General features: G+C 44.6%; 1 protein-coding gene across 10 annotated transcripts in view; it reads left to right on the top strand.

Annotated features, from left to right (window-relative positions):
* RAPGEF1 (Rap guanine nucleotide exchange factor 1) overlaps positions 1–26,591 on the top strand; it is an 86,074-nt gene that overhangs the window by 12,418 nt on the left and 47,065 nt on the right. For all 10 annotated transcript variants that reach the window (XM_040531744.1, XM_040531743.1, XM_040531748.1 and 7 more), the window contains 2 exons: positions 20,892–21,031; positions 25,570–25,748. In XM_040531744.1, coding sequence (XP_040387678.1) covers positions 20,892–21,031; positions 25,570–25,748 — 319 coding nt within the window. The remainder of the gene's footprint in view (positions 1–20,891; positions 21,032–25,569; positions 25,749–26,591) is intronic.

Here is a 26,591-nt window from a genome sequence, read left to right as displayed (position 1 = left end):
CATTGCACATTGTTTTGAATGGGAGAGATAAGGACTTGGACTCGATGATCCTTGTGGGTCCTTTCCAACTCGGGATATTCTGTGATTCTACAAATATCGAAATCCCATTTTTTCAGTAGCCTTAATCTGCTGACCTTATGTGAAACAGTGGAAAATAGGTCAATTGAGGGAGAAAGGAAGAAAAGATCTGCACAGCACAGTGGTAAGCGTGTTGGTCTGATCCCCACCCAATACTGTATTCTGATTTGAAGGGGTTTTTGCTCTGCAAGGACAAAGATAGCTTCCAAAATGTGGTGGAGAGCCATTGTAAACTCCCCAAGTGAGAAGAGTTAGTATCTAATATGACTTTTTAAACAATTTTCAGATTGCTTATACATCTTCACGCATCTTTAATCTGTGCACAGGTGTCAGTGCATGCATTTGGCCAGCTTCGACTGTGAAGTTTGGAAAAAAAAAAAAAGCAAAAAAAAAAAGCAAGCTATGGAGTATATGAGCAAGTAACATATATAAATTCCAGCATTTTATGTAGCTGTGCAGCCTATCAAATTCCAGCAGTGAGACTCTCTTTACAAATGCTTTTGTATTTTTTCTGTTGACTCATCCATCCAACACTTGTAGTAGCACTTCAGTACTGCATTATAAAGCCGAAGATTGAAACAAGGCTGTTCTTGAGCTGGTTTAATCAACAGATGCAATTAATACAATAATGTTTGTGCTGACACCCAGTCTCACTGTGACTGCATTGTGGGCAGCGTTGCCAGACAAGGAGATCTCTGTGGCCGGGGCCTCGCTGTACAAGCAGATCACGAAACGTTTGTGTTGAGCAGAAGATGAACATTGAAAGAGTTTCAGACCGATCCATAGCTGGCAAAGGGCCCCCCTGGTGCTACGAGCAACATTAATGAAAGGTTGAAACGCAATCTGCAGCGCTTCTAATTTAGTTGATGGGTTTATAAAATGCTGGGATTTCTGTGTTACAGAACATCAGCAGCGTAAAAGGAAGGCTCAGATTGGTTTTGTTCTGTGTGAATAAATGTGGGGTGGTGGTGAAGGAAATACAGTTTGGACTCAGAGCTTTATTCTCACATTAGAACAATGTCAGTCCCAAACCAGTGCTTCTCAGATGTATTTTACCCTGGGAACTTGCATAAAACGTCTTCCCTTTCAGCTATTTCATTTTTAGCTGTACACAGGGTGTAACCATTGTTTAAGGGAGTGTCGGTGGCACGGGGCCAGTTGATATGTAAACCCTATCACGAATTGTTTTAAAGAGAGTGCGATTTTCTGTGCTGAGATATATCGATGACTTTTCTCAGGGCAGGAAGTCCATGCTGACTCCAGCAGTTGCCGGAGCAGCTGTTCATTACGAGTAAGCCATATGTAAAATCTTGTGAAAGCCTTAATATCAGTAGGAAGCAGCGCGAGCTTAAATGATCACCACTCGAGTGTGGCTGAGCCGTGTCAGTAGCTGCTTTCATATTTTCACTTGCTTGGAATTTTACATTGGAAAAGGTTTCTGGTTCTTACGGTGGCAAAGTCTGTAGGACAGTTTACAGGGAGGTTGTTTTTAACTTCAGGCTCGTTAATGGTTGTAAAGGCTTGCCTGGACACTCCCCATATCTTGCTCCAGGGTATGAATTTATTTGATTTAACCCACGGTGAGTTGATGGAGCAGCTTCTGTCTCAGTAAGGGTATCTCTCCTGGCTCCGTGGCTTCTAGGATTTCCTGACATCGTAGCACTGGTGTTACTTAGACTGGGTTTCTGCCAAGTCCTGTATTAGGACTTGTATTAGGACAGGGCACGTGCTTGTAATGCACTTCCCTCCCTGTCCTGAGCTTCCTAATCGATCAGCTGGGGGTTTTTTGTTATAGCCTGTCTCTGTTTTTAATCACGGAGCTGTCTGTGGTTGAGGCTGATAGATAGCTTTCCACCCAAAAGTCCATTTTGAATTAATGAACATTTAGGTTAATTTCTGTAACTGACATTTTCAGGAAAAAAAACGGTTGTTATTTTGGTCTGGAAGCTTCGCCCCGTGCCAGCCGTGAGCAGCGAGGCGGCGCTGGGCTGCGTTGGGCCCCCTCTGGGTACGGGTGGCTGCAGCATCGCCGCTGACCTTTGGCTTGTGAAAAAAGTGTGCAAGAAGTGCCGTGCTGCAGACGTGAACCCGCCCGGAGGCTGAGCGTGCAGTGATGGTGGGAAACCCTTCCACCTGCAGCCGACCTGGTACACAAGGGGACCCGATGTAAAGCCTTCCTAGCTGAGCTTCTGCGGGATTTCCAGCCCACGGCCGGGTTACTTCCTTCATCCTACACTTGAACTCTGCGTTCGATTGCTTTTTATTTTGTATTGTTCCTTGTTGCCCGTGACACCAGGATGTGATTTCGTCTTTGTCACCTCTTCCCGCCTTTAGTTTCTCCTAGTTTATAATTTTTTGACACGTATATTGTTTTTTGTACTGCATCCTGGCAGAGAGCTTGTGTCACAAGGTTTTTGTTCAGCAGGGTTGTCCTGGAGATGTAGAGGGATGTGCCCCAAATAGCGGTACGTCTCACAGCCGCGGGCTGTACGTGTACATCTTGCACAAGCAATAGATAACTGCTCTTGTTGCTGAGTGTGATGTGTCAGGGCATGGTTCACGAGGGTGGTAGCAAGGGGAAATAGGGGGTGTTCTGGCTTATTTGGAAAACAAGATTCAGTTTCCTTTGATGTAATAATTTCATGAATCAAAAAGGAAAATGAGTAATAATCCTGAATGTTTGTCTAGAGCTTTACATTTTCAGAGCATCATGTAAGCACTTATCCTGTCCCTTTGACTCCGTGCTGTCTGTAGTGAGGCGAGAACAGTAAGTACAGCTTGTGCCTCTGCTTCATTTACTGCTAGGGTTTAAGTTGTTGCTTTGGACGGATGATGTCTACTTCTCCATAAGCTTCTGCTGGCTGTTCAGCTCATCGCTAGAGCTGTGTACCCTCTCAGTGGGTTGGTAAATCATGTTTTAACGCATTTCAGATCTCACTAGGCAGGGAGCGCGGCAGACAGTGCTGTGTAGTGGTGGCACCGCTTGTTTGTAGGGAAGTGCAGGTGTGCACAGAGCATGCCACCTAGAGGAATGGAGCTAGCAAGGCTGGACGGAGCCATGCTTTGCTGGATAAACGTAGGGGGCTGCGAGAGTGACTGTGTCGAGACCTTCTTTGTGCAGTGCATGCTGTGGCCCTGCCTCTGGTACGTTCACCAAGCCAAGTGTGAGAAGGTCCTGCACAGCCAGCTTTCCATCAACTCCTCAAAAAGAGCTTCTCAACTTTTTACCTGAGGTTACTGTTGATGATTTAGCATTCTGCTTACGTTGATCCTCATCTTTCACTGAGTCTTGAGAATCTGAAATTAAATCGAGGATCTCACCTCAAATATCTTCTGGGAATTAGGGTGAGGAATCTAGCACAAGGTGTGATTTGATGGGATAATGCTCTCTAAGCTCTGTGCTTTTTTTGGCTTGTATGTTGCAATTTCTTTTGCAGGAGACTAATAAATTTCCCAGAAGATTATCCTAATTTCCAAAGTCTCAAAGTCTGAGTTGTAATTAAGCACTTAATTTGATGAGGTTTTTGAAATGTGTTGCTGGTCTGCCGGCAGCTTGGGGAAATGGTTCCATCTGCAGCCCAGCTTCCCTCGTGTAGGTTCAAGCTCACAAAGCCGATGTATATTTAGAAGTGCCAGAACTTCAGCCTGCCAGACAGGCTTCAGAAAATTGCTCCAAATTCATGCTTTCTGGATAGGCTAAAGCCAGATTTGAAAGAAGTCCACCTTCTTTGAAGAAGCTCAAGTGATCGTTAGGGAGATGGCAGATTTTCATTAACGCATGGGCAGTGAGCAATTTTAATAATGCATCTGATTGCTTACAAATTACATTGAGTTCCCCCATTTCCACAAATTGCAGCAATCATTCCATCCAAGAGGGAAGCTATTATTTTATTTCTTTGAAATGAAAAAGCGTTTCTTTTTTAGTTCATGTTTAACGTCCTCTGTTCTTTGTGAGCTGAGCCTGCATCTCGCCTCTGCTAGCGAGGTAGTTTCCCCGAGAGCCAGAAGCACAGAGTCAGCTGCTCTAACTGGGCTGTCGTCGTCGCTGGAAAGGTTTCATGGGGTCGTGCTGGTAAGCTCTGCTCTTCGTGGGACTCCCATGCAGTGGTTTCTGTGGTCAGTGAACTGCTGAAAGCCGGAAGGGGACAGTAGCTTGTGCTGTTCCTGCAGCATGAGGGGCGGTGGTGGAGGTCTGGGAGAAGTGGTCCAGGTCCAGCGTTGATGTGCCTCATATGCAGCATGAGCAATGCTTCGGCAGCCCAGAAAGGCACCCTCCAAACTCTGCTCATGTGCTCTGCTGAATTTCAGGTGCTGGAATACGGCGGGGAGGTTTTCCTACGGGTGCTGAGCTAGTGTATTTCCCTTGCAGTCGGGGACGAGGAGCTTGTATATAGGCAGGAACCGCTGAGGAACTGTAACTTTACAGTGCAGTAACTTGAGGGTTTCCACCATACGTTCCTTTGTGCGGTCTCCTAGCCCAAGCCAGGCCACCATCCAACGTCGTGATCATCCAGTGAGCCAGGGAATTGTCAGGTAACCACGTGGTAGGCTTGACCAGACAGTATTTCCTCTTTAGGACAGAAGTCTGTTTTTGATCCATGTTGGAGTAATGTGTGTCACAAGAAGGTCGTAACCAATGACTTAGGCTCATGGGAATCTAATACAGAAATGATAACGACTGGGCAGAGGTTTTCTGTTTCATGCTGTTTGAGGTCATAGCTTCTAGTTGACTCTGAGTAAGTTTGTGTCTTCTGCTAAGATTTCTCTCTGTTAATTTAGAAATCCTGCCCCCCTGCCCCTCCCCAGAGTTAAAACTTTTATGCTCAAAACCTCAGGAGCAGGCTTGAAGACTTCATTACGCTGTGCCTTTGTGGTGACCCCCACATATTTCCATCGAGACATTAGGATGGCCTTCCCATTTCCTCCTATTCTCAGTTTAACTTTTCCTGTTATGGGAATACCAAAAAAAAAAAAAAAAAAAGGAAAAAAGAAAAATGCAATTAGTCATATGTTAAAACAACCAGACTAAAGCCAGTAGGAAGAGCATCCTTTATGCTTTATGGGGCCATGCATCAGCGTGCCATTTCGGCTGCGGCCGGAGCTGTTGCGAATGTTGGCCACTCACACATTTAACAGGCCCGCTCCGTGGCTCCCTCCTTACCACACGTCCCTTTTTGCTGATAACTTTCTGTCCTCCGGGCTACTGACAGCTGTTGTCCACTCGCTGCTAATTAAGAAAGCAGCATGAGCGATGGCAATGTGGTCTGGAGAGATTGAGCCCCCCTCGCTGCAGCAAAGCGTTTCAGCCTGATTAAAAAGTCTGAGTGACAGCTGAGCGGCCTTTTTTTCCTCCCCTGTCTGTGGAGCTTCTCTGTAGATAGCCCGTTTGCTATCGAAACTCTCATGTCGGGCACCCTCTGTATCTCAGTGTTTTTTAGATCCTGTAACAATAAGCAATGTCAGAACAGATTTACTATTGAAAAAGGGGGCACGTGTGAAATTTAAGCGTCTATAAAGCCACATATTTAACACGCAAAGCGTTGTGGACATCTGTGCTGTTACATAGAAATTCAAATGTAGGTCATTTTTTAAATGAAATGATGCTTACTTTGTTGAAAATTTAAAACTAGATAGAAAATCAAGATTATCATGAATGAACAGCACTTAAGTAGACGGATTGAGTGGATTTCAAAGATGCTCCCTGTTTGTTTAAGGATTTTCCTTGTCTGTTTTGTTTCCTTCTTTGGTTTCCTTGTTTTGTTTTCCCTCGTTTTTCATCCAGTCCCGATGGGTGATCTTTTGTATAATGGTTGTGCTGTGATTTTCAAGATGCAGCAGGAGCATGGGCTTGAACTCTGGAATTCCCTTTCTGGGCTGTGCTTCTATGGAGATAAAATGGTAAGGCTGACATTAAGATAACAAAAGATCCTTGTGTTAATAGACATCCAGAAGATGTGAATTGAAGTGATGGTGATTTGGTAGAAGCCGCCTCCTCCTGAACCAGTGATGCTCTCTGGAGCTGTTTACCCCCAGCAATATTGTGACTCTCTGTATTCCAGATTTGACCTGCAAAATCCAATCTGAAATCTTGTTTGCAGTAAGTGGGGTCTGTGTACCCCCTAGCATGCTCTGCAGGCAATGTCCTTTCCTCTCATATCTGGACTATAATTCCTTCCTGTTGTGATTTTTCTCATGCTTGGCTGTTACCTTTTATCTTGGAGGTGATTGTTTCATGATACAGTACCACAGCACAATCAGATCTCCTCTTTAAAAGCACTGTGTGTGTATAGGAGTAAAATGGTTATGTTAAAAAAAATCACTGCCAGACTCGGCTCCTTAGGCTTGTGAAAATCCTTTAACTAATGATGTCTGCCACAATATAATTGACCAGCAGAAACAAGTCCAGCGAGAGGAAGGTGTGCCTTTGACTCTACTTGCTCCTATTCACCTTGCGTGCCCATCACTTTGCCTCGTGATCACTTTCTGAAGGAAATCCTGGAGCATTTGACTTCAGCTTTTCCAACAAAGAAGTGTTTTACGTTTGTTGAACAAGAGCTGCTCTAACAGTCAGCGCTGAAAATATTCAGCTGAATATTTTCAATATTAAAATGATGGGAATTGCTGCAAAATGTGTTGTATTTATAACTAACCAAACTAGGCAGACTTTTGGGGATATGGGTGGTTCAGTGAAAGTGCTATAATGTCCTTGGGAAGCTTTTTGTTTTCACGTGAAGAGAGCAGATGCTGATATGATGCAGATAGAAGAGAAATCCTATCACCAAATCGGCCCCGAGTCCCCAAGCTGTAATCTGTAAATAAAGTGATTTATGGGTATTATAATGAAAATGGTGGCTTTTTTTCTCCAGACACAATATTGTTTCCAAATAGATCTCTCATTATTACACTCTGGTTTGGCTACTAATTTTATGAAATAAGCCTGGTAAATGTAAGGTTGGAAAACTAATGTTTCTTTATCGTCTGCCAGTAAGAATTTATGGAGACACCAAATCCCAATCCGTCTTGCTGTGGGAGCTAATTAAGACTATAAGGGAGTGGTTTCTTGCTTCAAAACGCTGAAAACGACTGTAAGCATTCATACTGTTACATCTGGAGAGCTTGTTACGGGTGGTGAGATTGATTGTGCAGGCTCATTTGCTGTGAGCATCGGTTGATTCTTTCCAGTAACCTGATTATTGCTTGGACAGCTTTGCCAAACTGTTTACTACCTGCTGCCCGGTGACTGGCAGTGCACGCTTCCAGCAGATTATAGGAATATTATGCGGCTTCAGGATCGTGGTTAGTCCTTTTGTCCTTTGTTGTCAGTCACGGTGACATCAGGAATCGAGCTGCCAGCCTCCAGGTAGGTCTCCCACCAACAGTGACATGTTTTTACATCTGTTCTGCATTAGCTCTTCATGTGACTGATGGCAAGTGTCAGTTGCTCTGACTACCCACAGCTTATCCTTTTGTGCCATGAGTTTATGGCTGTATAAAATGAAAAACCACCACACCGTCATTTCAGAGAGAGAGGGGTGGCTGATTTGACATTAAAGGGGTGAAAGAAACATTCTGCAAATTCCTGTGTAAATTGCTAGATGCCTGTTTGGTGGTAGGTTAGGCTTAGTTCAGCGTCAAGTCTTAACAAAATCCTAGAGCTCTGCTGCTAGGTCTGCAGTTGATTTGCCTTCCACTGGGTGTGTGAATGGGCAAAGTATTTCAGTAGAGCTGGCGCTTCTTGGTTGGATGGTTTTGCAAATTTAGACGTGGTTCCTAATGGGAGAGCACAAACCATGAATTTCCTTTACAATAGAATACATTGGTTTTATGTTGTGAAGGAATGGGTTTAGTTCCTCTGGTTTCCTGATTCCTTATCATACCACAGGAGTGTCCTTTAAAGAAGCAGAAAAGAATAAATAAAAATGCTCTAACAAACTGTGATGTTCTTGAGGGGGAAAAGAAGAAGTAAGTGCAAAAATTTTGTGAACAGGCCACTGGGTGCTAGGGAGAGTGCCTGCAAGAAAAACCTCCTCCTTGGAGGTTTGTCAGCTACTTTTGCTCAGCAAAGCTGGACTTTATCTTGTAATCTTTAAGAAACAGCTTCCCATATATATGAGAGTTATCCCAAATATTTCCTTTTATTGCCAATTTGGCTCCTAATTAGCTTAATCCACTTTGCAAGTATACGTTTTTTTTCCAGACTAAACCCATATGCAATAGGAAGTTAATTGGGAATGTGATGGTTGTGTTCCCAACCTTCACCTTGATTTGAATCGACTTACCTGGGTGGAAAAGCCCGTTCATTTGGAAGTCTAAATTGTAAGGTTCTTGTGGCTTTGAGCATTATTGCACTTTATCATGATAAATTACTGGTGTGTTATGGTTTCAAGTGATCTCCCTTAAAGTATAGATTCTTACAGCTGCCAGAAAAACAGCTCAGCTCTTCTGCTCCGTTCTCTGCCAGCGAATAGCAAATTATCCTCACTGTGTGTGAAGTACTGAAGTCAAGGAAGCATTTTCTATAGATTTTTAATTCTCTTTTATAAGTGATTGAAGCGCTGTTGAAAACGTCTTCTTTGAGGGGCTTCTTTCAAAGTTTCCATATGAATGGGTTCAGCTTCATAACTTAATGTTGTGACTGCTATATACAGTGTTTTGTTTAGGTTTTTAAATAAAACAGCAATCAAGCAGTTTTGTTGAGAGCTTTTTGAATCTATGGCTTGTGTATAATACAATGTTCAGGATGGATGTGGAAATGCTCTGTGTTGTTCAAAGTCACAGAGGCTGTAGGAGTCTTCTCTGGAGGAACTTGGGGCTCCTAATGTATTTTTATGAAGCAGGTTTTCCCAAGTCAAAGTGCCTCTTCCAGATTTTTTTTTGAGACGTTTTCGTGTTTTGCAATACTGTGTAAGTTACATAGTTGGTTTTCAGGTTAATGAAGGATGATGGCACATTTCGTGCATTCAAAGACTTTCCTGAGTGCAGAGTTGCCAGAAATGGAGTGGGAAAGATACCTTCCATCTGTCATTCTTCTACAGGAATCAGCAGTTCGGAAGTGGATGTAGCTGAGCGTTATTTGCTGAGCATCTGAGCAAGGTTAATGAGTACAGGGAGGGCAACAGGGGGACACTTACCTCCTTAACTGGGGAGGGAGGCAAGTTGATTTTGTGGGGTAAGTCTGTAAACAGGGCAGAGAGGAAAGGGGAGCTTCCCCAGAATGCATACTAAAATAAACGAGGTCCGAGCTCAGATCTGAAATCTTGCCGTGAGACCGTGCAGGGCGTAGCGGGAGAGTGCTCCTTGCGGGGAGCAGGTGTTTGGTGAGGTCCCGCAGTCGATGGTTGCAGTGTTCGGCTGCTTGCACCCCTCTCCCATGGTACAGGACTACTGCTGAGCAGCACCCTATCTCCTCCTCTTCCTCCTTCTTTATTCCTCTTCATGTGCACACTGTGAATTGACAGATAAGAATAGAGAAAATGTCAAGGTCTGAGGGCTAGCAGTGCCCCCCCCTTTTTCCTTATTGCAGTGTCCTAGAGAGATATTATCCCAGGCATAAGTGTTTTTTAATTCATGTGATATTAGGTAGCAATTACAAAGCTATAATATTTAGCTAGGCTACCACAAAGCTTAGTGCTAGATGCTTCATATACTGCAAAATGGAATTATTAAACGTGCATCCTACAAAGTCAGTTCTCCGTGCAGCATTATAGGTGGTGGCTGGTGCATGGTTTACAGGGTTTCTTGTCGCCACACTGCAGCGTGATTTTTGTTTAATTTTTTTTTTGGCTCGTTGGCTGGACCCAGGTGAAGGCTCTCGGTTTCTGGTGAGGGGAAGTACAGTTTCCCTTGAGACAGAGCTGCAGCTTGCACAGGGTGGTCGTGCGTTATCAGATGGTGAGGTTAAATGCAGAAGGTCTGGGAGGTATTTACCCCTGTAAGAACGGCACCAGAGATGTTTTTATAAGCACGCCTTTGTGTCTTTTTGAGCCCAGCTGCCATGAAACGCTAAATCCGCTGCAGAAGTCAGTATGTCACTGAATGGGTTTGACGCCGAAAGAGCATGAAGTTAATCAGGCTAAAGCTCTGACAAAGCACCAGGCTTAGCCCGACGGAAAAGCAAGCGCTCTCTGGACGCGCTGGAGCGTAGCCCGACCTGGGGCCGCCAGACCCCGCGCACGTCCTGGGGCCTCGTGGGCTGAAGTTTCTCCTGGCAGACTGCTCCTCACTTGCCAAATGGACCAAATGAGCTCCCAAAATATTGCACAGTGTACCACCAGCTGAAATCATTATCGATTCACCTTGCGGGTCTGGTCAGCAGGATCGCCAGACGATTGCCCGTTGTTTTGCAGAGACATAAATAGCTTTGGCAGTTGTGGTTTCGCTGCTTTGTCAAAACCAAATTAAATCTAAGTACCGTAGAAAGTTATTTCTTATTTATAGATTCCTAAAGTCTCTCTGCCACGTAATCTGGGCAGGGGCTTTGAAACATGCTTTTTCACGTGGAATGGATCGTGGCCTTTGAACGCGTTTGCCGTGTGCCCCCATGGCAGGTAGGTCCCGTGGGCAGGAGCTCGCTTCTGAAACCTGACGCCCTGCTCTGCATGGGATGTGATAGCCGAGGGAAGGGGCTGCTGGTAAAACCTCGCTCCCAGAGCTGGTAATTCCAGATTTATTCAGTGATAAAAGAATTGTTTCAGCATGGAGTGTAAAGAGATGCTGAGATAAGGTTCAGCTTTGATTTTGGTAAAATACATGCCTTGTTTTAGCTCCCTTTACCTATCACCCTGTTTGCTGTATGTTAGCATTAAAGGTGTTTCTTCTTGAAAGGCAAGCTGACTTCCTGTATCGGTAAACTGGAAGCTCATTAAAAATTAGAAACTGGTTCTTAGTAGGGCCCACTTTTGGTAATTTCCAGGAACTGCTTAAATACAGACAGCCAGGGTGATTACAAGAAATAAGGTTGCACTCGAGCAAAGAATTAAGCTCCAGTGGACTAAGGCTCAGCTGTCCCCTTCTTAAGTGGGTTTTCAGACTCGTCACCACATTAGGCAACGTAATACTCGTAAATAGCTGGGAAATAGCTGCTTTTTCTTCAGCACTAAATTAACAGGTAAAATTCTAGTGAGTGTTTCCATGCTGGCAAGGCCTCAAGGCTTCAAAAGGCTTGATTGCATTGTAGTCAGCGTGTATTTCTTCAGATCCCTGCAGTGCTGCTGCTGACACTTGTACGGATCTGTAAGGGTTTGCCTCTGCACAAGTTCGTTGTTCTCTGTCTTTTTAAAAAATATGTTTTGCTTGTTTTAAAGTCTGGATTTGCTGGGAAGACTGAGGAGAACTGCAGGTATTTGTAGCCTTCGCTTTGAAACCTGTTATCTGTGGGAGTGATGTAACCAGGCAGTTTTAATTCAGGCAAGGGGAGGTAGGATGAAATGGAATTGCCACAAAGAATTGTTTACTGCTAAAGCACCTTTTAATGTTTATGTGCAGCGGTGTGAAAGATGGACATCTCGCTTAGACTGCTTAAGCTACCTTATGTTTCCTGACGGTCTAGGTATGTGCTAATCCTGCAGCTAACAAAGATGGGGGTTAGTATTTCCTCTTCCTCCTGGGCTGCTCAGTTCAATTAACATCTTGGTTTCCCTTTGCTGGAGGCACTGATGTTTCAAATTGTGCTAATAGAAGACTAAAATTTCCTACTGCCTGTAGGCAGGCAATAAAAGCGGTGGTTTGTTTGCAGATCCTATCAGGTGCAGAATAGGGTGCAGAACTGAGGCTGTGGCCTGCAGCTTCTTAACCCTTTGTGGAAGCAGCACTACAACGACGCGAGAGCAGCATCTGACCTGATTACATCCGAAATCTCACACCTGCAGTGCTGCTCTATCACTTTGCACACACGCTTGCCTCTGTATGTGGAGATAGAGAGCTGGCCCTTTGGGGCAGCAGCACGGAGCACTTCAAAGGCGAGCGATTTGCATAGCCCTCCTGCGATGCCGGCTTTTGTGGGGTAAGCGATATAAGGGAAGTTTACACTGGTCTCGCAGTGCTGCTTTAGGAGGTGGTGCTGGCCCGGTTCCTGAGACTTATCTGTCTTTCCCTTGCAGAAATGTGAGCCCCCAGCATGGTGTGGCGGAGGTGCGCAGACTTGTTTAATCTTACAGAACCCAATATCTGCGTTTCAGCATCTGAGCCCCGGGGACACGGCGCTAGTCAGAACAGGGAGAAACGAGGAGTTAGCTCATCCCCTAGCATTCATGGAAAAGAGCTTACATCACGTTCTCACCTGGACTGTTGCCCTTAATCTACGGCACTCGCTAAAGAAGGAAATAAAATCGAGCATGTTTAAGCACATATTTTCCATGTTTTGATCTTATTTCTTGAGCGCAGCCCAGAGGAGTGTGGGGAGTGCCTTTTGGGCAGTGTATAAGGTTACTCCCAAGCCTACTAGAAAACAAGGGTTAGCTTTGCAGTTCAGACTGAATGTGTAAAGAGTCTGTAATCAGAGGTCAAAAATAAAATGACTATAATTAGCAGTGTCCAAAGCAACTGGAAATTGTGTCAGGCAGATCCGAGCCAGCTTTTCTTTTCCATCACCTAATGAATGGGAGCTGAGGTTTCTCTCCAAGGATGAAAGAAGGCTGAGTTGTTTTCCATTCAAAACTGGTGCTGTGGGACCAATGCGAACTCACGACTCATTTACTACCTTGTTTTTCAGCTTTTGAACCTGCGGGCAGGTTATGAGCAATTAGGCTTTTCCCTAAAGCATCTAAAATAACGCGGTGGTTCTCGCTGTCCTGGAGAGCGCGGGTGACAACATTTTGTCACCTTGGAGATGGATAAACAGCTCCAGCAACACCAGCTTACAGCTTTTCAGGTCTGAGTTTCGAAGCTAGAAGCCGTCCAACTGAAACACAAGTCTAGCAAAGATTTTTTCAGTGTGGGAAGAGTCTAAATGTAAAACGAGAAGAGGGGAGGCAGAGTTGAAGCTGAGCTGGGTGGCAGGGCTTTTTGCTGGGCCGTGGCAGCAGCTGAATGAAACGATTTAGCTGTGGCTCACACGCTCCCTGCAGCATGGAGTGACTCAGGTACTGCACAGGCATACTTGAGCCTGCAGGGCTTTATTTTTAGATGTCTGAATCACTGTCATGACTATATCCTCATAAAGCCGTGAGCCGAGTGGGGATGCCCACAGACCCCATATTAAGTCATGTTTGGTGAACACAGACTCCCTTGCAACCGTTGTGATTTCTGCGTTCAGAGCTGCTTGCTGAAGTAATGCAGAATCTATGCCCTGTAGCTGGATTCTTTTTGTTTTTCCAATTTAAAACTAAATGTTTAGTTAGCAGCCTCAGTGGTTTTGCTGCAAGACCAGGGTGAGCGTGGACCCCAGCAGTCCTGTTGATGTTGGAGGCTACTTGACTCTTGTGTTGTTTTAGTGTTGCTGGCACAGGGGAGCCACGAGTCGTGTTACCAGTGCTGTAATCCCATTAGCTCTCTCAGGCTCGCAGGGCTGTGCAAAATCAGTACTTAAATGGGAAATTACCAGAGACTCGCCAGATGCCGCACAAAGGTTTGCTAGTGATTCGGTAAACGGCAGCGTTTCTGCTTGCGAGCTGATAGGGAACCAGCCTGCTGGAGCGACTCTGTCAGATAAAGCAGAGCAGAAGTCCCGACTGCCGCTTATCAATACATTACAGCATCTTTCAGAAAGAAGTCTCAAGGCTTTGGTGTGCTGGAGGAAACTGAACTTGGGTAGCAAAGTTCCGTTCCTGTAAATTCCTTCCTTGTTCAATTAATTGTAGCTTTGTCCTTTTTTTTTTTTTCTTTTTTCCTGCAAACCAGTTGGGTAGCGTAGCAGTTTTCAGCAGCTAGATTCCTAGTTCTTGTGTCTGCATGCATGGTGATTCCTCTATTCTGAAATATTTCAGGCTAAAAGAGGACTAGGAGGTAACGCTACTAGCTGCTCCGAACTTGCAGCTCGGTGTCGTGCATCCTCTCTTCCTCACTGAAGATTTGCTTCCAGACGTACAGCTGGAAGGAAGAAGAGCTGTACCACTAACGTACCATAAAATTAATGTTGTTGACTGATCCAATCCTTTTTGCTGCAGTCGGGAAACGTGGCTGAATTGATAAGCTGCCCTGTGCGCCTCCCAATTCCCTTGCAAACACTGCAAGCTCTTTCCACATGAGGTTGCTGCAGCTGGAGATGTCTCATTCATGGTTGCTTAGAAAAAAAAAATCAAAATAAAAATGTGCTCTCTGACAAATAAAAATGTTTTGCTTCCTCTGGAGGCCCCAGAGGGCGGCATAAAAAATAATGAAGCCTGTGAGTCACTGAGCAGAGCCTGGCCAGCTGAGAGGGAACTGAGCCTCCCTTTTCCATAGAAGTTTGTGTGCTGTCACTGCACATCATTAATGCTCACTGGTTTATGCTCATTCACTGTAATGTTGCCAAAAAAGAAAAAGGGCAGTCGGTCTTTCCGCTTCCAAATGCTGGCTGCTTCGAAGGTGACGTGATGTTAAAGGAAAAGTTTCTCCAGCACTCGAGAGCCATTGTTTGATTCTCAGGCTGCCCCTCCTCTGCCGTTTTCCTCCAAAACCTGGCCGCTCTCCTAGCAAACAAATTCCCTGGAGAGGGCCTTGGAGCAGCTCGCGGCCAGCTCCACCTAGGGTACAAAGGTTAGGGTGGGCACGCTTCCTGATTGACACGGGACCCTCGCTTTCTTTTTCTTTTTTTCTTTCTGAAGCCCTTACCGGGTCTTTTTTGGTCTCTGGATAAATTCGCTTTGCTTCTGTGGGTAATGGCAAAGTTGAGAGAAGTAAACTTGCTGGGTGGAAGTGATGGGTCTGAGGCTTCTGCGGCGTGCCTGTCCTGCAGCAGTGATGCGCTCAGACACCTAAGAGGGATATTTAAATTCTGTTCCGTCTTCTCTGTGTTCAGGATCTCAGCTCATCCTTTTGAGAACCTACAGCATTACGGAAGTGCTGCGTATCAGCATCTTTAGACTTCTGAAACATCCCTAGGACTTTTGAGAAAGGGGGCGTGAAATGTGGCAGAAAGCTGCTGATGGAGAACTGAGCTGTGCGGGGCAGGTGCGAAAGCCAAGAGCGTGTCTGGGGTTCCCCTCCTTTTCTGTTCCTTTCACCCTCCGTGGAGGCCTCGTGCTTCCTCTCTGTCATTGTACACATGCGGTGACAGGCTGGAGCTTCTTGTCTCAAGAAAAACAGATGCCCTCCATCACAAAAGGACTGGAAAAGGGCCCCTGCCTTAGCCCTGCGTTGTCCACAGCACGCCGATGAGCTTCAGGTCCGTCCTTCTGGCAGTTCCTCTGCAGAGGGGCTCAGCTGCTGGAGGATGCCTGGGGAGTTTCTGGTTAGAGCAACATTTCTGCACAGCTCAGAGGCTTCGGTTTTCCTTTATTTGTTCTTATTTTAGTGTTTGCGTTACTGGAGAGCTTTCAGTTAGGGCAAAGGCCCCACAGCTCTGTGTACTTACAAGTGCCCATTAGATAAGCCCTTTGCTTAAAGCGAAGGTGGAAGGAAGGTGGCTGGGAAATCCGGTAATATTCATCTAAAATCTTTACAGATCCATGCTTTGCAGTATATTTTGCAATTACAGTCAGTAACTCTTGTATGTGTGTTGTGAACTGATTGTCCTCTTGTTTTCCTGGCAGCAGAATTGGGTCTGGAGGAGCAGGAACCCGTCCCCATCGCTGCTGCCTCGTTTGGTAGCGCGCCGCAGCACCAAGTGGGCAGGCCCAGCAGAAAGGTCATTTTGAACTATATCTCATTATTTTTCCCTTTTGCTTCTGAACCCTTAAAGTCCCTGTCAGTGAGGGTTTAGTTGAAGCCTTGCAACTTGCCTTTTGTCTTCCACAAATGATCGAGCTGTGCCCAAGGGAACAAATGCCATTTTAATGGGCATTGTTGTGTAATTCATTACATAAGTCACCTCTGTGTTCAAAGGACTCGTGGCACAAATGGCAGGAGCGCTTGATTAAAAATGAGCACAATAGCTTCGTTACGACACCGGGAGAGATGTTCTCTGTTATTTTTAATCTGATAGCTTTTAAATATGTGCATCCAGCAGAGACCCAAATGGCCTTTAAAAAGGGAACCATTTGTGGGATAAGATTTTAGACTACTTCGTTCTTTCTAACGAGCCTGGAGAATCAGTGCAAGCTGGAAAATGAACTTTAACCCTTTTTAAAGGTTTTGTCTCCTCTAAAGCCTCACGATTTCTGTATGTGAGCACATAAAGAATGAGAGAAGATGGAGGGTTTCGTTTTTCAGGTGAGGGATAGATATGATACTGTATTCTGTAGTTTAAGAAAAACACTATTTTTTATTTATTCACTATGATCCCAACACTACCCAAGGTGAACTGTTAAAATGCGCATCCATGCAGTTGCAGCCTGCCTGTCGTCGAGCAGTGCCGTAGTAACACAAACCTTACCAAGAAGCCCAGAAGCAGATAAGGGGGCTTCGCTTGTCCACCCTTTACAAGCTCCCATCAGATGGGGCGGCGCTCGCAGCTCACGCGGGAGGTGGCCGGGAAAGTCTGCAGTGACTGAGCTCTGCACGGCGCTGAACTTTCCGTTTGACTTCAAAGTAAATAATACGCTGCCAGGCCAGGCTGGTGGAATTCACCATGAGTGTTTTGACTTCGTTCTGGTGTTCTTTCGAACCCAAGTGGGAAACAACCGCTTCACCATGGCAGTGGTGGCGTAGCCGTTGGGCTTTGACCTGCCGGCCTTCCCCTAAGCACTCCGGTTTCTTCACACTCAAGCACGTAAGCTGATTCATCCACCTTCCCTCGTGCCCCTTAACCCCCTACCGCTTGAAATCTCTGGTTATTCCTCCTCAGGCCAAGCTCTCAGCAAACCAGCGGGAAGCACGGCCGCATTGTAGTGGATGGAGGTGCGCGTCCCTGCTCGGCCAGCAAGGCCTCAGATGTGCCCGGCGGCAGGGCCACGTTGGGCAGGAGCATCGAGCGAGGCTTCTCGTGTCTGGTGTGTGGGCCCACCTCGGGGACACGAGCTTTGAGCCCAGTGAGGCCCTGACTCAACAGCTGGAGCGTGTTCAAACCCGGCAGAGCAGGAGCCTTATTAATAGGGAGATGGAATTAGCCGTGAAGTGGGTGACGTATTAAAACTCCCGGTCAGAAATAAGAAACTCAAATCCGTAGTAATTTGGAAGGGATTTTTTTTTCCAGTGGTGTGCGGCAGCAAAGCGTCCAGACATGACATACGAGAGGATGGGAAGTCAGCAGTTCCTTTGAGACAGAAAGGCTTTGGTACAGCGGTATCTTTTTTTCCCCATTCCAGTTGAAATTGCCACATCCAGCTTATTACCCTGTCTTTTCCCATTCATCTTACCAATGTTTGGACTATGCATAGAAATACAGGTACCCTACTTCTGCACCCCAGAAAGGAGAAAGAGAAGCTCAGAAGGTGGTGCTGGAATTCGGTGAAACGCTGCTGGGTATCCATCAACAGGAGATGGGAGTAGTACAGCGGTGATTTCTGATGGGCAGACTGCCGAGCTCAGGAACAACCTCAAGGCTGCATTGAGAGCCTGCTTACTGTAGGCTGGCAGGAAGGTGCAGAGGGACAGGACAAGCGTTTTGAGCACTGTCATGGCTCTGTTTTCTTCTTCTCTGTGTACGTTATCAAATTATTGAATCAGTGAAGGCATTCTGTGCTGTTTGAACTTTTAACTGGGCCGATGTAGGACGTTACATCCTTAAATGGGATGTGGTGTACAGAAAGTGAGCTTCTCAAAGCAGACCAATGGTAACCAGTCTAAGAAGTCTTGCACAGCTGTGCTTCTTGCAGGAGAGTTTTAGCCTTCATCTGTAAAAGCTTCGGTCACTTGCACCTTTGATCTAGAATACACTCTTACTTCAGTGAAACTTCTCTTTTATACCACTTCATCCAAATTCATTAAAATGCAAATTCTGTTCATAGTGCTTGAATGATGTATCTGCTTGAAAGCCTTAAAGCCCATCATTCTGAATGTCTGTTGGCATTCAGTGAATATCATCACAGGAGCTCCACAGCTTGACTCATGAATATCGGAAGAGGGACCAGGGACTGCAGTGTGATTTTGATGTTTGGAAACGGAGAGATTCTGCACCAGAATCACTGACTCACTCTGTGCTCTGTTTAGAAAAGTTGCTTCACCTTTGCGCCTGCTTCCCATCTGCAGAGTAAGGTTAAGACCCAACTGTTTGAGGGTGAGATAGATATGCTTGCAATGTGCTTGGAACAAGAAGAGCGCTATTTTAAGTGCTGTGTGCAATTGAGTGTAAGAGCATATTGGTTTGTGACTCATTTGTTTAACTACAAATGCATCAGAAACTCATGAGCAGATGAGATCTGGAAAATGCCTATTGTAGATGGAAAGACAGTAGTAAAAAGCTGCGTGAATGTGTGATCGTGGAAGTAGGTCCTCATAGGGCTGTTCACACAATAACCTTTATTATTTTGAAAACGCCAGCTGTTTTTACTTCATTAGTACTATTTTAAGAAGTTCCCATTCTGCTCCAGCCACTTGTTCTGTCCTTGCTCCATAGATCTGTGTCCCCTCGGAGCACAGCCATGCAAATGATTCAGCACTGGATGTGGCAGAAAGGTAAAGAGAGCGAAGGGCAGTGGTTAGGCTGCTGTCAGCAGAAGAGAAACTTTCTTCACTGACAAGACGTCGCCTTTGTGAGGTTCCTCACCATGCACTCTTACTGCTTCAACTGCTCGTATGCTTACCAAAGTTCGGTAGAGATGTCTGGTGGGAAGGAGAAATGGAAATTGCAACCTTCTGAAATCTTCCTCCCTTCCTAATTTCTTGTCTCTCCAAGGCTAAATTATCACCATAAGCAATCAAGGGTTTTGTAGGTACTGTACGTTGTCTCACTCAGACAGTTTGGATCTCACTGCTGTCCATGGAGGAGCCAGACACAATTTGTTGTCATTTCCCTGTAGATTAATTATTGTAATTGCCAGTTCTTTTAAAAATAAAGTCTGAGCCATGACTTCTTTTTGGCAAGCATGCATACCTGCACATGTATAGCAATTCTCACACGCCGTACCAAATAAATACTGTTTTTTTGTGGAGCACGAGAGCATTATCTCAGCAGCCAGGGGCTGTTTTCAGTGGTGACCTTCAACACTGTGGAGCCGGAGAGGTTTTAAAGGTTTGGAGATCCCCTTGAGGATGTAAAGCAATGACGTAAATTGTTGCTAAGTTAGGGTGCCAGCTGCTGCCCGCGATTCTTCAGAGGCCAATTGATATGTCTGGGTTTATCTGCAGTGACCAAGGTTTTTAGTGCCTCCCTCCCCAGTGCATTAAACGGGACTTTATGATACAAAGAAAACTTGGAGAACCCTGTAAATGGAGAACGGGTCTGCAGCCAGACTGGATTATAATTGGTGCTGATGCAGCTTTCCCTTAATAGCACGTCTGAAAAAGTTTGATGCAGAGGACCCGACTAACTGGAGTTTTGGCTGCGGTGAAGGTGTTAATAGTAGGGTCTTAACACTCTTGTCGGGAAAACACGTTTAAAGGGAGACAGCCCTTACAGGGAGACGAGCGCAGGTTCCTTCCTTCAAGCTGTGGTTAGGTAAATTCTGAGTATTAGGAGTGGTGCTCGCGCTGGTGTGGTATTTAGCTGCTGGGTGCTAGGTTTGACTCAGCAGCCTTTTCTGCTTGCAGGCTGCATGCTAACGAGGTGGTGCAGTGCTGCGTACAGCGGCTGTGCTGTTTTGACTCAGTACAGGCAGCACAGTCAATTCCCAAATAATGCAAAAGAAAAATGAAACATGCAGCAAAACTGCTTACTTTTCTTGATAATGTAGTTAAAGATAAGTTCAGTATCTTCTGTTGAATTATCTGGGTCACTAGAGAGCAATTTAAACCTTCATTTATTAAAGTGCTGTTTGCTTAAAATACATTTGCAATTGCTCTCTACAAGGCAGCATAGTTTTATTTAGCTTGCTGGCTGAACAGATGAAAATACATTGCAACAGTAAGTCTGCATGTGGCACGACTGCAAACCTTTGAGACTTTTGCTTTCAGATGATCAGAAACCCTTGAAAATACGATTTTCAAAAGCTTTGAGCAGTTCTGTAATTAAGCTTCTTCGGGGATGCACCGGCGCCGAGTGGTTCCTTCTGTTCTCGTGGTTTGTGTTGGTACTTCGGGTGTGAAATCCACCGTGAGTGACAGGGGCTGGTGTTTTCGTTCAGATATTTCATGGAGCTTCAACCAAACAGTGCTACCAAGCGGGTAGAGCTAGGGACCAGCAGCCTGGGAAGGGTGTGAGGTCGGACTGTGCTTTCCTTTCCTGAAGCTGCCTGCGTGGCCAGGGTGGTTCCTGACCCCGCGAGCAGGAGCTCAGGCAGCCCAGGTTCTTCCCCTGCTGTGTGAACAAGCCACTTCATCCCCTTGACTTAATATCCTCAGCTGCAAAAGAAGGACAGTGATTACCTCCCTTGTGAAGTACTCTGGGACCTGCTGGAGATAAGTGCTTTTCAGAGAGGAGTTTTTCCTTCTCTCTCCAAGGCGCAGAGCAATAGCAGTCCTGCTGTTCCTGCCTTGGCACTTCAGCCTTGCTGCCTCCGAGGGGAAGCAGGAAATGGTGGTGATATTGTGGTTGGAAACATAATAAAGAGCCACATTTTTTTTTTATCCTGTTCCACTCAATAAATTTACATGGTTGCAATGTTTTTCGTAGGCTGGTTTTCCAGATAATGCTGTAGCACAATTTCCCTGTTTTCAGCAACTTCACCCTAATCCAGTAACGCATTTCTGTGTCTTTCTAGATTCTGAGCGTTCCCATCTCTCCTCGTTCACTATGAAGTTGAAGGGCAAGTTTCATTCACCAAAAATAAAGAGGACCCCTTCAAAGAAAGGAAAGCAAGCTGACCTGACAGTGAAAACGCCAGAGAAGTCAGCGAACAAAGTAAGCAGATGAAGGACATGTTCTATTAGTCTTGCTTGCTTTCTTGCTTGCTGGTACTCTGTCAAAATCTGCAGCCCTGCTTCCAGTGTGTGACTTTGTCCCATACAGAATTCCTCAGATATGTCAGGGAACTTCAGGGTTACTTTATGGTTAGTTACAAACTATGCAATAAGAGATGTATTTTCTTTTTTTGAGATGCTGATGAGACCTCCTTCCATCATTATTTAAACATCTCCTTACGGAATGTAGTTTAATGCCTGACATCCTCCCAGCGTGCACACCCTATGATTATTCTTACAGCTTCCCAATGACTGCCTGGTTTTGGGGCGTGATCCTTTAAAAAAACCCCAAACCTAGGTGAGCAAATCCTTGAAGCTCGTCCAGAGACGTGCGCAATCTCTGATGACGTTAGCAGGGAGAGTCAACCAGGCGCATTGAAGGAGCAGCTGATTCCAGCACACTGGTCCTCATGTCCAACATACTTCACGCCCTGTAGGAGCTGAGGGCTGGGCACTCCGTCCCAACACAAACCTATCAGTGTTATCTCCTCTGCTGTTGTGACCCGATTGCGTAGACTGAAGGCTCTCTCCATAACAGTACTGTTGCAGTCAGTTTTGAAGTATAAATCTAAGCCAAAAGTTAAGAACAGTCGAGGTTATTTATGATAATTCAGAATCTTTCCCAGTTGTTGTTGAAAGTCTCATCCAATGTGCAGTGCCAGACACGCAAACTTTTTTAGATTATCTCTGCTGAGGATTGTTGTAGTGTTGTTGCGAGCAGTCAGCAAGATATAGTTATCTCACAGTGTGCGATGTGCTTAACACCCAGCGAAATGGCCGCAGGGCTTCCTAGCCCTGTTCTGCGCCATCGTATGGGAGATGATGAGGCTTTTATGTTCCAGGCTGTAGTTTGTCCCCCAGGAGGCAACAGATACGCTGTCTAGGGAGCCAAGCACCTTGCTTTGCCCCACATGCATACTGGACTCCCGTCAAGAAACGTAAAAAAAATCTGTGAGTTCTATTTGAAGGCTTTGAAGTCCAACAATATTTCAGGACGGTATGTTGAGATGAGTTCAGAGGCATACCATGTAGAACATATTTCTGTTCTACCAATGTGTTGTACTGTTTTACTGGGAAGTTTTCTCCCAATGTTCTTTTTATTGATTGATTCACTAAAATGCATGTAGGAGATGCATTGTTTTTTCCTCTAAATTGATGCGTGATCAAAAATTAAATAAATTAAAAAAAATTAAGAGCTGTTTTCAAAATGCTATTCTACAGCAAATATGTAGTGGCATGTTAATTAAAGGCAAAGCTTTTGCTTTTTCTTTCTTTCCTATAATAAACAGTGTAAGATAAATGACTAATAAGGCACGCTGAATATGTAAAACCCTTTTTTAATGTACAGAATGGGATTTTTTTTATTGGAAAATAAAACACTTGAAATAATTTTTATTATTGCAGACAATTATTTAAGCCGTATACACCTTGTACTGTGAAATATTGTTGATTTCTGGCTTATTCCTTATCTGTTTTAATAGCCACTGTCCAGCTAATCAGTTAGTTGGAAATAGTCAACTCATTAGCTTTGTGGGGAGGGAGTGGGGAAGAGGATATGCCTGGATTTTCACCAGGGTCTCTCACTTGTGTACAAAGATTGGTTGATAAATAGGAGATTTTGTGTCAGAAGACACACTTGGTATGCTAAATAATCATCCTTTCCTCCCTCTCAAGTACTAGGTGCTATTTTTATACTCTTGAAGTAGATAATCACTCTAGAAATAGCAATACTAAAAATTAATGTAAAATCGCTACACGCAACCTGAAGGTTACGCTCAGTGCACACACACCTCTTCTCCTCTTCCCCTTTATACCTGTACGCGGGGAAAATAAAGGGATTTTTTTCCAGACCCTCCTTTTTTGGGCCATGTCTTTGATTCTTACCTGAGGGCATACTGTAGGAACAGTAGTGTCCTTCAACACTACATATGAAGTTATAATAGGATTTTCACTGCCAAACTGCAGGGAAAAAATGGACTTTTCCTGCTTTTAGAAGCAGTTGTATTCTGTACAACTCACTGTAACCCTTCTGTATCTCATGCCCGATGCATTTGTAATGTTTTTTTAAGGGAAGCCTTTCAAAATCAGGCAGAAATACCTAAATGTGTCAGGCAGGCAGGGAAGTGGAGAGGAGATGCTGCTTTGCCTGAACATTACGTTTATCTCATTTAATTCCCCAAAGGGTCATTGCTGAATCCCACATGGCTCCCACAGTTACAGAGCTGCTCTGTCACGGCGATAAGTTAGCTACTGGGGCAAATTCATCTCTGCTGGGGAATTAAACAAGAGATCATCCCGGGTTTTCTCACCAACCCAGAAGGATACCATCCCGCGTTTACTTTGGCTTTAGGGGCACACTGCAATGTTTGGTGGAAGATCTTAGTATCATTACCCTTGTGAGATACTCCCGTCCCAGTGGATTACTGTTCCGCTTTCTAGAGTTATTGCTGCTATTCTCAGGCCTTGGTGAGTAAAGCACTGAACACCAGAAACTTCAGCCTCATAGATAAATACACGTTAATCTTTGCTGAGCTCTGGAACAGAACCTGCAGTCCTGAGTAGGATACGCCAGCTTTTTGTGTATGATAATGCGTGTATGTATTCAAACGTACGTGTGAGGCCTTTGGACCTCAGAAGGGGATTCATAAAAAGCACTCGTATAGGCTTGTTAACAAAAAAGCTAGCAGGGAAGTCATGAAAAGTGGGCTGTCCCCCGAGCAGTGTCCGGTGGCTGGAGTTGCACGCCTTGATGCGCTCAGCGGAAAGCTTTGTGTTTCCACTTGTCATTCGCAGCCCTGAACTCTCAGAGTCAGGCCCATCCCTCCTGTGCTCCAGAAGAGTGTTTAAGCTATTAAGTCACAAGCCTTTCTACAGGAAACAGTTGTTGAATGAATGCATAAACATTAATCAGAGCAGGAACTGCAATCCCCATTTTTTCACTTCTGTTTGAGAGCTCTGACCACTGGGCCGTAGTCATGCAGCGCATGGACCATACAGGCTCTCCCATCCCTGAAGTCTGTGATCATTTCACGTGAAGTGCCACTCCGTATCCTGGAATGGGCTGTGCAGTGGTGAGGGCACACGCCTGAAGAAAGGGAAATGTGATTTTTGACATCAGTGAGTTGCCAGGATGCTCCTCAGCAGTGGAGTTCAGGTGACATGGAGCAGGAATTGAGGTTCCTGGTGAGCAGCATCGTCAGAAGCTGAAGCATCAACAGAGTTTGGGCACTTCCCAGATGAGATGGAAAATGACTGAGTGGCTTGCAGGTCTTGGATTTGGACTTGGGCTTCTAAAATCAGAGCTAGATGGGACTTGAGATTAATCCTTTCATGGAACTGGCCCCAAATTACTGACCAGTGCTGCCTATAAATTGTTCTTCCTGAAACCTTTTGGGCTGCTGGCCTGATTTTGGAGAAAAGCAGCGTTTTAACAGCTGACAAGAGTATGGGGAGCACACAATGCCCATAGGTCATTAATTCTTGAGGCTGAATTTACTGAAGAGATAATGGATGAAACCTGACTCTACTAAGCTCTCGGCTCCTTTTCTAGCAGTGTTCAGTAGTTAATTTAAATCTCACTTAGGAACTACATGTGGCACTAGAAGTCCTCCAGGCGTACTCTGTTAAACTTTTAAAAGCTATATCCCTGTCCAGATTGCCATTAGGATATCAAAATCATTTATGAATTTCTTTTTGTAGTGTTGGCGATGGCATGGAATTTGGTGACCACAGCTCAGTTTTATTCCAGTGAATTTTTCTCTTCTTCAGCATTCCTTCACTGATGCCAAAACTTGGTTTTCACAGTCTGTCCTGTGGAAGGTGTGCGAGTTCCCTTGTTAGAGCAGCATCACAAAATGAATTAGGTTGGAGACTGATTGGAAAGGAGGTTTTTATTTGGAAGTGGAGAGGCAAGACTGTAGCCTTGTTTCAAACAAGTAGGCATATAGCAATCAGCTGAGTTACTCAGAATGATGAAGGAGAACACCGTACGTGTCACTATCGGGGATGGAGGCATCTTGTTGGGATTGTTTTGGAGTTCGAGATTTGTATGGGTTCTTTTCAGGAGAAGGACAGCTTTATTAAAACTGGTAGTTGTTGCCTCTTGTCTTTCATTATCATAACTATCTGCACTTGTTTGTTTTTTTTTTTTCTTTTGCTCTCCCAGTTTGGTACGTTGGTTTCAAAGCAATGCCCTCAAAGTCATCAGTAATGTAAGTCTTAGCCAAAAACTCATCTTGATTAGCCTTCAGTTTGGAATGTGCATCTTGTAATTCAGAAAGTCAAAATGTTGGTTCAATTTTGCACCGACTATTTTCTTGAAAGAGTAAGAATTAAATGTGAAGTGTTTGTGGTGGAAGGGGTTTTCTCCAGTCTTCTGAAGCAGAATATTTCTCTTGAGTTTCGCTGTCCTTCAGGTAAGTTAAAGTAACTTTGCACTTAAAAATGCTGTTTTAATATTCCTTTCCCTTTCTTCTCTAGAATGTATCATGGCTAGAGGAAAAGGAGAAGGAGGTTGTCAGTGCATTGCGCTACTTTAAGACTATTGTGGACAAAATGGCAATTGATAAGAAAGTGTTAGAGATGCTGCCAGGCTCAGCAAGCAAAGTGCTGGAAGCCATCCTGCCCTTGGTGCAGATTGATCCACGCATCCAACAAAGGTAAGTTTCCTTCTTTGGTTTTGGAAATATGGCAGGCCAGCAGGCTTCTTTCTTTCTTACGTCTGAAGAATTGTATCACACAGGAGACAGAAAAAATGCTGTAGTAGCTAATAAATTGACTGCCATTTTTACTGATTATGTGATAGTTTTCAAACATAATTTAAAAGCACATTCCCTGCTGTGAAGAAGCCCATGCTATGGAAAGGTAAAACAAATTAGAATGGATTCAAAGAGGAGGAAGGACTGATCCTTAGCATGAACGTAGAAATTCATCATTTACTAGCTATCTTATTCTCCTCTAAATTCTGTACGGTTTCTGCAGTCCATGGTAGTATGCTAAAAGCTAGCAAAGTCCAATAGCTTTTACCTGAAAAACAGCTTATCTTCAGGGTAATCCCTTTCTGAGTTCAGTTTATCCGTCCCAATATTAGAGAAGTCAGCCCGTACTGTTAACTGCTTTGTTTTTGAATTTACTGGACCAGATACAGAACAGAAGTAAACAGATGTACTTCGGTAGATTAGCCAGTTCAAGTTCATTCCTGTGTGCTCTCAACAGATTATTTATAGGTTTGCTCTGATGCCTACTGTATTATTTTTTAACCAGTTGGACAATGAGTTTGAAGCCAGAAAAGATGTAGAAATTTGCCAAAACAAAGCTCAGCATGCATTATAAGAATCTGTGGAGTCATCAAGCCACGGAGATACAGCTGCTGTTCATAGATGCTGGAGCAATTGATTTAAACAAAGCAAGCAAACATCACTGAATAATAAAGAATGAGCAAAACGAGCACACACACGCAAAAGCACAAAATTAGGCAAGAAATGCACAGATTTTTGGTTTCT

The sequence above is a fragment of the Cygnus olor genome, chromosome 19 (genome assembly GCF_009769625.2).
Source record: "Cygnus olor isolate bCygOlo1 chromosome 19, bCygOlo1.pri.v2, whole genome shotgun sequence".
Classification (NCBI taxonomy): Eukaryota; Metazoa; Chordata; class Aves; order Anseriformes; family Anatidae; genus Cygnus; species Cygnus olor.
Note: the sequence above shows the minus strand (reverse complement) of the source record. Positions and strands in the feature narration are given on the sequence as shown.